The sequence below is a fragment of the Salvelinus fontinalis genome, chromosome 32 (assembly GCF_029448725.1).
Source record: "Salvelinus fontinalis isolate EN_2023a chromosome 32, ASM2944872v1, whole genome shotgun sequence".
Taxonomy (NCBI): domain Eukaryota; kingdom Metazoa; phylum Chordata; class Actinopteri; order Salmoniformes; family Salmonidae; genus Salvelinus; species Salvelinus fontinalis.
The window spans coordinates 21,016,365-21,029,577 of NC_074696.1; the positions used below are offsets into that span (position 1 = coordinate 21,016,365).

General features: G+C 43.6%; 1 protein-coding gene across 1 annotated transcript in view; it reads right to left on the bottom strand.

The window, feature by feature from the left end:
- The window catches only part of LOC129830891 (cyclic AMP-responsive element-binding protein 5-like), a gene marked incomplete in the record, with an annotated part of 31,879 nt that extends 20,128 nt beyond the window's left edge, over positions 1–11,751 (bottom strand). Inside the window, 4 exon segments of the mRNA XM_055893713.1 lie at positions 345–454; positions 2,192–2,282; positions 2,588–2,654; positions 11,645–11,751. Of these exon segments, the coding sequence (XP_055749688.1) occupies positions 345–454; positions 2,192–2,282; positions 2,588–2,647 (261 nt within the window).
- Positions 11,752–13,213: the final 1,462 nt, after the last annotated feature.

The following is a 13,213-nucleotide window of genomic DNA, read 5'->3' on the forward strand; positions in this document are numbered from 1 at the left end:
TGTCAATCAAAATACCTGCCAGACCTGTCAATCAAAATACCTGCCAGACCTGTCAATCAAAATACCTGCCAGACCTGTCAATCAAAATACCTGCCAGACCTATCAATCAAAATACCTACTAACCTGGTGAAGGTCTCCTATTTCTTTGTCTGTTCCATTTGCTATTTTCATACGAGAGCCTAGAAACCTAGCATGCAATGCTATCAGTCTGCTGTCTACTGTGTTGGCTCAATGTGGTAGTACAGTGAATATTGTCATGATAAATGACTCTTTCGTAGTTCAAGTTTCCCTCGCTTGCTGTATACATCTGAGGATCATGAGAAATGTTGTTTTTTGCATCTGACCTGTTTGTTGTTCTGCTCCTCCTGTGCCTGGCGGAACTCCTGTTCGATCTCATTGAAGAGACCCACCTCCTCACAGTTACGCAGGAAACGGGTCGGCGTTGGGGTCTGGTCTGATCACACACAGCACAGAGAGAGCAAACAGACATTAAGCATCAAACAGATATCATAACAACCATGATATTACTATAGCCTATATCAGAGTGCACAGGGAGGTTTTGGTGACTGCAGAGACAGATATAAACCAGCATCTCCGACAGCATACAGCTAGCATGGTTTCAACATCACTACAACTACGTTCAACCTGCTTTGTGTAGCCTGTCCCTAGCCGCTGATCTTGGGTCACTTTTGCTTCTTCCCCACTAACGGCTAAGGTTAGGATTGGGGAAGGGGATAAGATCAGTCCGACTGCATCTCTCCATTGTAGTCTAAACTATCAGGGTTGAAAGGTCACAAGGTCAGCAGTCAAGAGTCACAGGCTCAGCAATCCTTTGTTTTGACAGAAGATTTCCTCCAGGAGGACTGAGTGTTTACAGGCCCCTGCAGGAGAGAACCCGACTGTTGGGGTCAAAGGTCAACAGAGATGTTTAAACCCAGACAGACAGCAGTTGCCGCGGTAACAGACAGAGAGGATCGAGAGTGTTTTTTTCTGAGGCTTGACCACCAGTGCTCTAATTTTTTCATCAACCACTGAAGAGAGGTCACACGCACACACACACACGCACGCACGCACGCACACACACACACACACACACACACACCAAATATTTTTGGGGGGGTGTTTTACAAATGGTAGGTTTACCACATATATGGGCATTCATAAAATTCAATTTCAGGCAACACTGTAGGCTACACATCAGTAAGCACGGACCGTCGTCGATGCCTTTTAGACGTCTTTTTTTGGTGCAGTCTGGACTGGCTTTGATTTCCACATCCACGGACATTTGTTTTTGGTCCGCTCCGGACAAAATCTGAACCAATCATAGATGTCTATGTTTGGTTCAGATGTTGTCCGGTCTGGACCAGCCTTGATTTGCCCCAAACATAGACGTCTATAAATTATGTATTTTCAACTTTCATTCAGAACCAAAAATGAGCCTGATTTCAACATCAGGAAAATACGTATTTTAAACTTGAATTCAGAACCAAAAATGAACCTAATTTTAATGTCCAGAAAATATGTATTTTTCAACGTCAGGAAAAGACGCATTTTCAAGTTCCTGGAAAATATGCATTTTACATTTCAGGAAAATACGTATTTTCACCTTTCATCCAGAAACTACATTGAATTTAACTTCAATGTCTGGAAAATATGTATTTGACACGTCTTTTCAACATAATTTTGCTTACTCGGGCTATTCTAGTTTTATGGGGGGGCAGCATTTTTTTGTCTCTCCTAGGCCCGGACGCAGACACAACTGAACCAGACAACACTAAGCTTGAGTGACAGATAGTCAGTCAGAGAGGTGAAGAGGGCATGAATGGGGAAGGGAAGGAGGGAGGAGAGGGGGGGAGGTATAAAGCTGATAAGGAGACTCGAATTCCACAGGACAGAAGGGAAAATAAATATTGTCATAAGTTCAGAGTGACCCGTCAGACACTAAGAAAACCTGACAGACTGAGAACATTAGTGAAATATAAATAAAGAACTCTAGGTAATAAGTTAATAAGGGCAAAACAGGAACAGAGAAAGAGAAAAAAAGAGGGTGAGAAATTGAGACAGAAAGGGGAAAAGAGTGTGAAAACAGGGGACACTAAATTGTACCGCAGTTTAAACAGAATAGAAATAATCACCATTACAAAGCTAATGTCCTCTCTATGCTGTCTACATCTATAAATGTTATTGTCACCTGCGAGGGGATCAGTCTTGATGGAGGAGAACTTGAGGGTCATCTCATGCTTGTGTCTGTGGATCATCAGGTGGTCTTCTGTTTGGAACCGCTGTATGGGGCGAAGAAAGAGGTCAACTTAGCATGCTCACATTGATTTATGGAATAATTCCTAAAATGGCATGATTTATAAAATCTTTATAACGGTGAAATCAGATATTAGATATCAAATCATCATGTGGTGAGGGGATTCTTTACTAGAGGTACACGGTCACACACATGCACAAGTATGCACACACACACACACACACACACACACACACACACACACACACACACACACACACACACACACACACACACACACACACACACACACACACACACACACACACACACACACACACAAACACTGACCTGTGAGCAGCCAGGAGTGCTGCATCCATAGGGCCGGTCCTGTTCATCATTCATCTCCATTACAAACCTACAGTCAGAGAGACAAGAGGAGAGACAAACCTACAGTCAGAGAGACAAGAGGAGAGACAAACCTACAGTCAGAGAGACAAGAGGAGAGACAAACCTACAGTCAGAGAGACAAGTGGAGAGACAAACCTACAGTCAGAGAGACAAGAGGAAAGACAAACCTACAGTCAGAGAGACAAACCTACAGTCAGAGAAATAATAGGAGAGACAAACCTACAATCAGAGAGACAAGTGGAGAGACAAACCTACAGTCAGAGAGACAAGTGGAGAGACAAACCTACAGTCAGAGAGACAAGTGGAGAGACAAACCTACAGTCAGAGAGACAAGAGGAGAGACAAACCTACAGTCAGAGAGACAAGTGGAGAGACAAACCTACAGTCAGAGAGACAAACCTACAGTCAGAGAAATAATAGGAGAGACAAACCTACAGTCAGAGAGACAAGAGGAGAGACAAACCTACAGTCAGAGAGACAAGAGGAGAGACAACCCTACAGTCAGAGAGACAAGAGGAGAGACAAACCTACAGTCAGAGAGACAAGAGGAGAGACAAACCTACAGTCAGAGAGACAAGAGGAGAGACAAACCTACAGTCAGAGAGACAAGTGGAGAGACAAACCTACAGTCAGAGAGACAAGAGGAGAGACAAACCTACAGTCAGAGAGATAAAAGGAGAGACAAACCTACAGTCAGAGAGACAAGAGGAGAGACAAACCTACAGTCAGAGAGACAAGAGGAGAGACAAACCTACAGTCAGAGAGACAAGAGGAGAGACAAACCTACAGTCAGAGAGACAAGAGGAGAGACAAACCTACAGTCAGAGAGACAAGAAGAGAGACAAACCTACAGTCAGAGAGACAAGATGAGAGACAAACCTACAGTCAGAGAGACAAGAGGAGAGACAAACCTACAGTCAGAGAGACAAGAGGAGAGACAAACCTACAGTCAGAGAGACAAGTGGAGAGACAAACCTACAGTCAGAGAGACAAGATGAGAGACAAACCTACAGTCAGAGAGACAAGAGGAGAGACAACCCTACAGTCAGAGAGACAAGAGGAGAGACAAACCTACAGTCAGAGAGACAAGTGGAGAGACAAACCTACAGTCAGAGAGACAAGAGGAGAGACAAACCTACAGTCAGAGAGACAATAGGAGAGACAAACCTACAGTCAGAGAGACAAGAGGAGAGACAAACCTACAGTCAGAGAGTCAAGAGGAGAGACAAGCCTACAGTCAGAGAGACAAGAGGAGAGACAAACCTACAGTCAGAGAGACAAGAGGAGAGACAAACATACAGTCAGAGAGACAAGAGGAGAGACAAACCGACAGTCAGAGAGACAAGAGGAGAGACAAACCTACAGTCAGAGAGACAAGTGGAGAGACAAACCTACAGTCAGAGAGACAAGATGAGAGACAAACCTACAGTCAGAGAGACAAGAGGAGAGACAAACCTACAGTCAGAGAGACAAGAGGAGAGACAAACCTACAGTCAGAGAGACAAGTGGAGAGACAAACCTACAGTCAGAGAGACAAGAGGAGAGACAAACCTACAGTCAGAGAGATAATAGGAGAGACAAACCTACAGTCAGAGAGACAAGAGGAGAGACAAACCTACAGTCAGAGAGTCAAGAGGAGAGACAAGCCTACAGTCAGAGAGACAAGAGGAGAGACAAACCTACAGTCAGAGAGACAAGAGGAGAGACAAACATACAGTCAGAGAGACAAGTGGAGAGACAAACCGACAGTCAGAGAGACAAGAGGAGAGACAAACCTACAGTCAGCATTTTACATTTACATTTTGGAACGGAACCTTATGTCAGGGAAAATTATCCAGTCAGGATCAATGTGACCTCAGGCAAAATCCTGACTTAACTGATCTGCCTGAATGAAATTCTTACCCCAGGCAGAATCCTGACTTAACTGATCTGCCTGAATTAAACTCTTACCTCAGGCAGAATCCTGACTTGACTTAACTGATCTGCCTGAATTAAACTCTTACCTCGGGTAGAATCTTCACTTAACTGATTCTCCCTGAATGAAACTATTACCTCAGGCAGAATCATGCCTTAATTTATCTGCCTGAATTAAACTCTTACCTCGGGTAGAATCTTCACTTAACTGATTCTCCCTGAAGGAAACTCTTACCTCAGGCAGAATCATGCCTTAATTTATCTGCCTGAATGAAACTCTTACCTCAGGCAGAATCATGCCTTAATTTATCTGCCTGAATGAAACTCTTACCTCAGGCAGAATCATGCCTTAATTTATCTGCCTGAATGAAACTCTTACCTCAGACACAATCTTCACTTAAGATGGTTAAAGCTTAAGCATACAGATGTGGTCAAATCTATTGGCACCCTTGCACGATTCACTATTCCTTATGAAATAAGTTAAAATTGAAAAAACAATTGATGTTGAAACTTGTATTTGTTTGATTGACAACTGTACAGGACCACAAAAAAATAACATTAACTGAAATTGAGATTTTTCACTTCCATGCCAAAAATGACCTGGAACAAATTATTCAAAATTCTAATTAATTTGGTTGGAGGCAAGTGATTCTCGGCAAGTGTAATTTATCTCACCTGTGTTAAGTTGCAAGGGCCTACAGGGTAAAAAAAGCTATTCAACCAGTTTTGAAAAAGAAAACTGAAAATTCTGATCCATTGAGCTCCATTGTAAAGTGCAAGGGTGCCAATACATTTGACTGCATCTGTAGCGTAGGCCTTGGCTGTGATTCCCTTTGTTAGGTGGAAGAGAAAAACTCCATCAATCCCATTGAAGAAAAAAACGTCATTGAGATTTGAAACTTGAGAAAGAGAAAGCATTGAGACTTGAGAGAGAGAGGGTTCAAGCCAACCCCCAGCTGACCCTTACTGCAGCAGTGAAATGAAGATGGAGCAGGGGGGGGGGGTAATTATGAACTATTAGAAGTGCTAGCTCTTCATTTTCCACTGAGACCAGGACCTAGTGAACTCTGTCACCCAAGGCATTCCTCACAGCCGTGTCAGAAAGAGGGTGTGTCCCGAATGGCACCCTATTCCCTATGGGGCTTTGGTCAAAAGTAGTGCACTATACTGTATAGGGAATAGGGTGCCATTTGGAACATATGCAGAGTGTGTATGTCAGAGCCAGGACAAAAAGACTTTCAGGAGAGCTAATGCCTGGATCTTATGAGGTCTTATGAGGAGAGCTGGGTTGGTTGGTTGGTAAACTCCTTGGTATTTGCTGTTGGTATTTTATTAGGATCCCTATTAGTTGTTGCAAAAGCAGCAGCTACTCTCCCTGGAGTCCACACAAAACATGGAACATGACATAATACAGAACATTAATAGACAAGAACAGCTCATGGACAGAACTACATAAAATTTTTTGTAAAGGCACACGTAGTCTACATATCAGTACATATACACAAACTATCTTGGTCAAATAGGGGAGAGGCATTGTACTGTCAGGTGTTGCTTTATCTGTTTTTTTAAACCAGGTTTGCTGTTCATTTGAACAATATGAGATGGAACAAAGTTCCATGCAATAATGGCTCTAAATAATATTGTACGTTTTCTTGAATTTGTTCTGGATTTGGGGACTGTGAAAAAACCTCTGGTGGCATGTCTGGTGGGGTAAGTGTGTGTCAGGGCTGTGTGTAAGTTGACTATGCAAACAATTTGGGATTTCAACACAGTGATGCAGTCAGTCTCTCCTCAACTCTTAGCCAAGACAGACTGGCATGCATAGTATTTATATCAGCCCTCTGATTACAATGAAGAGCAAGACGTACCGCTCTGTTCGGGGCCAGCTGCAGCTTAATTAGGTCTTTCCTTGCAGTACTCGACCACACGACTGGACAAGAATAAAGATAAGACAACTAGAGACTGCAGGACTTTTTGGAGTGTGGTGTCAAAAAAGCAGAGCATCTCTTTATTGCGGACAGACGTCTCCACATCATTACAACTATTGAATCTATATGTTTTGACCATAACAGTTTAATCTAAGGTAATGCCAAGTAATTTAGTCTCCTCAACTTGTTCAACAGCCACACCATTCATTACCAGAGTCAGCTGAGGTCTAGAATTTAGGGAATGATTTGTACCAAATACAATGCTCTTAGTTTTAGAGATGTTTAGGACCAGTTTATTACTGGCCACCCATTCCAAAACAGATTGCAACTCTTTGTTAAGGGTTTCAGGGACTTCAATAGCTGTGGTTGCCGATGCGTATTTGGTTGAATCACCAGCATACATGGACACACATGCTTTGTTTAATGCCAGTGGCAGGTCATTGCTAAAAAATAAAAAAAGACTAGAGGGCCTAGGGAGCGTCCCTGTGGTACACCACACTCTATATGTTTGACATTAGAGGAGCTTTCATTAAAGAAAACATTTTGAGTTCTATTAGATAGATAGCTCTGAATCCACAATATGGCAGAGGTTTAAAAGCCATAACACATATGTTTTTTCAACAATAGGTTATGGTCAATAATATCAAAGGCTGCACTGAAATCTAAAAGTACAGCTCCCACAATCTTCTTATTGTCAATTTTTTTCAACCAGTCATCCGTCATTTGTGTCAGTGCAGTACTTGTTGAGTGCCCTTCTCTATAAGCATGCTGAAAGTCTGTTGTTAATTTGTTTACAGAGAAATAGCATTGTATTTGGTCTAACACAATGTTTTCCAACAGTTTGCTAGGAGCTGGCAGCAAGCTGATAGCTCTGCTGTTAGAACCAGTAAAGGCCGCTTTATGACTCTTGGGTAGCGGAATGACTTTGGCTTCCCTCCAGGCCTGAGGACAAAGACTTTCCTCTAGGCTCAGATTAAAGATATGACAGATAGGAGTGGCTATAGAGTCAGCTACCATCCTCAGTAGCTTTCCATTTAAATTGTCAATGCCAGAAGGATTGTCACATTTTCCCTCACTAACTTTACAAAACTCAAACTTGCAATGCTTTTCTTTCATTATTTGTTTTTTTAATGTATGAATATGATGGCTCACTGTTAGTTGTTGGCATTTCCTGCCTAAGTTTACCCACTTTGCCATTGAAGTAATAACTAAAATAATTGGCAACATCAAATGGTTTTGTGATGAATAAGCCATCTCATTCGATGAAAGATAGAGTTGAATTTCTATTTCTGGCCATAATTTCATTTAAAATACTCCAATGTGTTTTTCTATCATACTTTATATCATTGATCTTGACTTCATAATACAGTTTCTTCTTCTTTTTGTTGAGTTTAGTCACACAATTTCTCAATTTGCAGTAAGTAAGCCAGTCAGATGTGCAGCCAGATTTATTAGCCACTCCTTTTGACCCATCTCTTTCAACCATACAGTTGTCTATTCCTCATCAATCCATGGAGCCTTGACAGTTCTAACAATCATTTTTTAGCAGGTGCATGTTTATCATTAATTGGAAGAAGCAATTACATGAATTCATCAAGTGCAGCGCCTGGATGCTCCTAATTAATCACATCACACCAACAAATATTTTTAACCTCATCTACATAAGAGTCACAGCTAAATCTTTTGTATGATCTCTTATACACTATTTTAGGCCCAGCTGTTGGAACTGTGGCTTTCCTGGATATAGCCACTATATTGTGATCTGCATCCAATGGGTACGGATACAGCTTTAGAACAAAGTTCTACAGTATTAGTAAAAATGTGATCGATACATGTGGATGAACTTGGTCCTGTAGTGTTTGTAAACACCCCTGAACCAGATTTCAGGCACTGGTTACAGTGAGAAGCTTCCTCTTGAGCGGACAGCTTGTTGAAAATCAGTCAATATTCAGGTCCCCAAGAAAGTAGACCTCTCTGTTTACATCACATACACTATCAAGCATTTCACACATATTATCTACAGTAGTGACTGTTAGCACTCGTGGCCCATAGCAACACCCCAAAAGAAAAGGCTTTAGATGTGCCAAGGGAACCTGCAACTACAACACTTCAATAAAACTTGAAAGTGTTTTGGTTCTTACCCGGCAGAGTCCTCTGAGAAGGCTGTTCCAGTTAACTTTATAAAGAGATAAGAAAGGTACTCACACATTATGCTTCCAATTTCCACCTTTATTGACAAGGTTTTGATCCACAAGGATCTTTAGACCTTAGACTCTCTATCCTTAACCAGGGCTGGGGTCAAATCCAATTGAAGGCAGTCAATTCAGGAAGCGATTTAATTTAACATTCCAAAATATAAACACATGAAAATAATAACTTGTACTCAGTTTGAATTGTAATTTCAGTTTACTTCCTGAATTGACTGCCTTCAATTCGAACTCACTCCAGCTCTGGCCTTAACCATCATGACCATGACCAGCCCTTAGCCTGGCCGCAGAATGCAATGGTCGTTCACTGGCCATAGAGGTTAGGCACCATAATTGTAATTTGGCGGCACTACAGTCTTTCATGAATGACCCCTCACTCTCACACACTATACCCTCGCTACCCCTTGATAATGATGATGAGGATGGTGATGAAGATGTTGATGACAGGTTGGAGGATTTCTTATGAGCAGAGGACAGCACATTTGAACCAACAAACATCCACTAACACACACTCCACTTAGGCAGGTTTCGCCTGAGAGAGAGTGGGGATCAGTTTAGGTTGAAGGGGAGAGGGAATATACAGACACACTCACACCGTAAGTGGATACTGATGTTAAAGTTATGACGGAGAGGAGAGAAAAGAGGAGGAGGGGTAAAGAGAGATGTAAAAGGTGAGCGAAGGTGAGAGGAGGGGAAGAGAGGCACAGGATTAGAGCACAGAAGGAGAGAGAGATAAAGAGTGAGAGAGAGAGAGAGAGAGAGAGAGAGAGAGAGAGAGAGAGAGAAATAGAGAGAGAGAGAGAGAGAGAGAGAGAGAGAGAGAGAGAGAGTGTGAGAGAGAGAGAGAGAGAGAGAGAGAGAGAGAGAGAGAGAGAGAGAGATCAGAGAGAGAGAGGGAGGGATCAGTGTGCTGGTAGAGGGAGGGATCAGTGTGCTGGTAGAGGGAGGGATCAGTGTGCTGGTAGAGGGAGGGATCAGTGTGTTGGTAGAGGGAGGGGTCAGTGTGCTGGTAGAGGGAGGGATCAGTGCTGGTAGAGGGAGGGATCAGTGTGTTGGTAGAGGGAGGGATCAGTGTGCTGGTAGAGGGAGGGATCAGTGTGCTGGTAGAGGGAGGGATCAGTGTGCTGGTAGAGGGAGGGATCAGTGTGCTGGTAGAGGGAGGGATCAGTGTGCTGGTAGAGGGAGGGATCAGTGTGTTGGTAGAGGGAGGGATCAGTGTGTTGGTAGAGGGAGGGATCAGTGTGCTGGTAGAGGGAGGGGTCAGTGTGCTGGTAGAGGGAGGGATCAGTGTGCTGGTAGAGGGAGGGATCAGTGTGCTGGTAGAGGGAGGGATCAGTGTGTTGGTAGAGGGAGGGATCAGTGTGCTGGTAGAGGGAGGGATCAATGTGCTGGTAGAGGGAGGGATCAGTGTGCTGGTAGAGGGAGGGATCAGTGTGCTGGTAGAGGGAGGGAGTAGTGTGCTGGTAGAGGGAGGGATCAGTGTGCTGGTAGAGGGAGAGAGAGAGGGGTAGAGGGAGGGATCAGTGTGCTGGTAGAGGGAGAGAGAGAGAGAGAGGGGTAGAGGGAGGGATCAGTGTGCTGGTAGAGGGAGGGATCAGTGTGCTGGTAGAGGGAGAGAGAGAGGGGTAGAGGGAGGGATCAGTGTGCTGGTAGAGGGAGAGAGAGAGAGGGGTAGAGGGAGAGATTAGTGTGCTGGTAGAGGGAGGGATCAGTGTGCTGGTAGAGGGAGAGAGAGAGGGGTAGAGGGAGGGATCAGTGTGCTGGTAGAGGGAGAGAGAGAGGGGGGTAGAGGGAGAGATCAGTGTGCTGGTAGAGGGAGAGAGAGAGGGGGGTAGAGGGAGAGATCAGTGTGCTGGTAGAGGGAGAGAGAGAGGGGTAGAGGGAGGGATCAGTGTGCTGGGGAACAGCTCCGGGCAGGTTGAAACCTGCTCTGAAGCAGTCACCATATTCCGCCCTGCTCCACATGTGTGGAGAGGTGACTTCATAGGTGCGTGCATATATTTGTGTGTGTTTGTGTGTGTCACTGCTAAAAAAGAATCAACCACCCTATCATCATCATCAACAGCAGCATCATCATCATCATCATCATCATCACTACAACTTATGAAATATACATCTGAATACTATTTTTGACTAGGCTACTCACTGAAATTGTATTACAAATTCGATAGTGATATTAAAGCTATGAGTAGCCTTCCCCTCAAATTGTTTCTGCAAATCTGTCTTGCCTATGAGTTTTTCAAACAGCAACGCACAGTCAGCACATCTCCGCGGGAGACCTCAAGTAACATGACGTCATGCTCAACAATGAAGATCGCAAATACCATGGTGGGATGACGACACAAACTCAAACATTAGCATTGTTTTTGTTTAGTTTAGTTTAGTTTAGGGCTAAACGATGGTTCATTTCAGGCACTTATGCAAAGGAACACTAGGCTAAAAACAATAACGGTGAACAGGTCAGTGCGCACACTCAGCATCACACACACACACACACCTGTCAGTTCGATTGTCCAACTTCAGCTGGTCGTGCGTAAACACTTCGGCAGTTGTTTCCGAAACAATCAACTTCCAACTTCCCCTCTTTCTGTAGGCTGTCTAACCAAGTCCTCAATCAACTCAGATCAGCCCGGGTAAGCTGCTACTTCACATACAGATCATCTGATAACCTTCAGTCCACTCTACTGTAAATAACATGATCCGCGTTATGGATCAACCTGACCACCTCATAAACAAGCCTACAAGGTTGGAGAGTGCGGTCATACCACCCTAAATAGACATGCAGCTTGATGAACCAAAGTGGGACCAGCACTGCAGACACCAAACTTTACGCAAGCAAAATACAAATATATCACAACATCAATCAAACGCTGACTTCGAGCAAGCATAAGTTGTTTTCAAGCCAGCCGTACAGTTGTGGGCTATAGAACTCAGTTGTGTAAACTTACCTAACAAGTGGAGCGGACAAGCGGCACTGAGTTGAGAGGAACCACGTTGGACTGAGGCAGGATTACAATACATTCTATTTACAGAAGCATTACATCACCCCTAAGGTGACGTCACGTGGGATTCCTGAACTTCTAAATCATTGCGGTCCCGCTTTGGATGGGCGGGGTTTACTACTACCGGGACTCGGGACAGTGGAACTAGAAGTGTATGCCGTGCGTATAGTCTACGGTAGGCTGGCATCTCGCTCGAACCGCAGCCGCCTTCAACAGCTGCCTGGGTGCACGGGACCGGACGCCAGACAGACGTTGGGACAGAAGGAAGGAGTTGGGGGGAAGAAGAAGGGGATGTCTTTCTGTCACTAGATTTTGCGCAGAGCTGTACATGACGTCCCAGCGTGGGCTATACCTCTGGGCAGAATGTGTTGATTTACTGGAGGCTAAGTGAATGAGTATGATATTGTATTTCGAGTTACTTTCGAGATTCCGTAATGGCTTTTTATGTCAATAAACACGAATCCACATTGATTCCTGAGCCCAGTGATAAAGCAGGCTACAGGACCCTGTGGCGAAAATCTCTCCCCCCTTCTAATTTCCTTAATTTTGTGGCTAGAGTCAAATAGTTTCTGTTTTAATTTTGTGGCTAGAGTCAAAAACTTTCTGTGACACACATCAGAGTCAAATACTTTCTATAGAACAAACTTCACGTCAGGATAGGCAACCGAAATGAATAATGAATGTATGTGTGTTATATTAAACATAGAGGAGGGAGTCAAATGTTGGCAAGCAATAAACATTTCAGAACAGCTATGGCTGAATTATTATCCTTACACTTTCAAAAATACTAGTCGAATAAGACATGGGAGAGATGACGAGATCAGTGAAATGTAGGCTAAACTGACAACGGAGTGAAGAAAAGCTCAGTCCCAGCAATGAAGAAGCATGTATTCATAACATTTCTCATATGAGTGCTGATCTAGGATCAGTTAATCCCAGTCCATGCAATCTTATTCATTGTGATCTAAAAGGGAAAACGGATCTTAGATCAACACTGCCACTCTGAGAGGCTTTATTAATATGGTTGTGTTGTTGATGTTGGCAAAGTGTAAAACCCAACTAAACCCTCTGACTCTGTGACTCACCTCCAACCAACATCAGATATGCTAATAGGCCTAGTGGTGACCAAGGCAACCATGAAAACAGGAAGTAGTGAATACGGCATAGGGCTGCAATCTGGAGCTGCTCTTCCTCATGTGGAACTGAATCACTGAGATTTTGTTGTGTTCAGGAGGGGTGTGGTCACGTCACATTACACACACTGATATGTCAAGCTAGCTGTGGGCGTCCATGTCACTCTTTGGGCAGGTCAAGAAAACATTGTTTGTGTGTGTGTGTGTGTGTGTGTGTGTGATTGTGCGCGTTCGTACATGACTCAGACTGAGATAGACCAAGATACACAGAACAAGAGATGGAGAGAACGAGAAAGGCAATGACAGACAGAGTAAAGAAATACAAAATATAGAGAGAGAAGAGGGAGAAGAAAAATAGTTCTCTTGCTGTAATAACTGTATT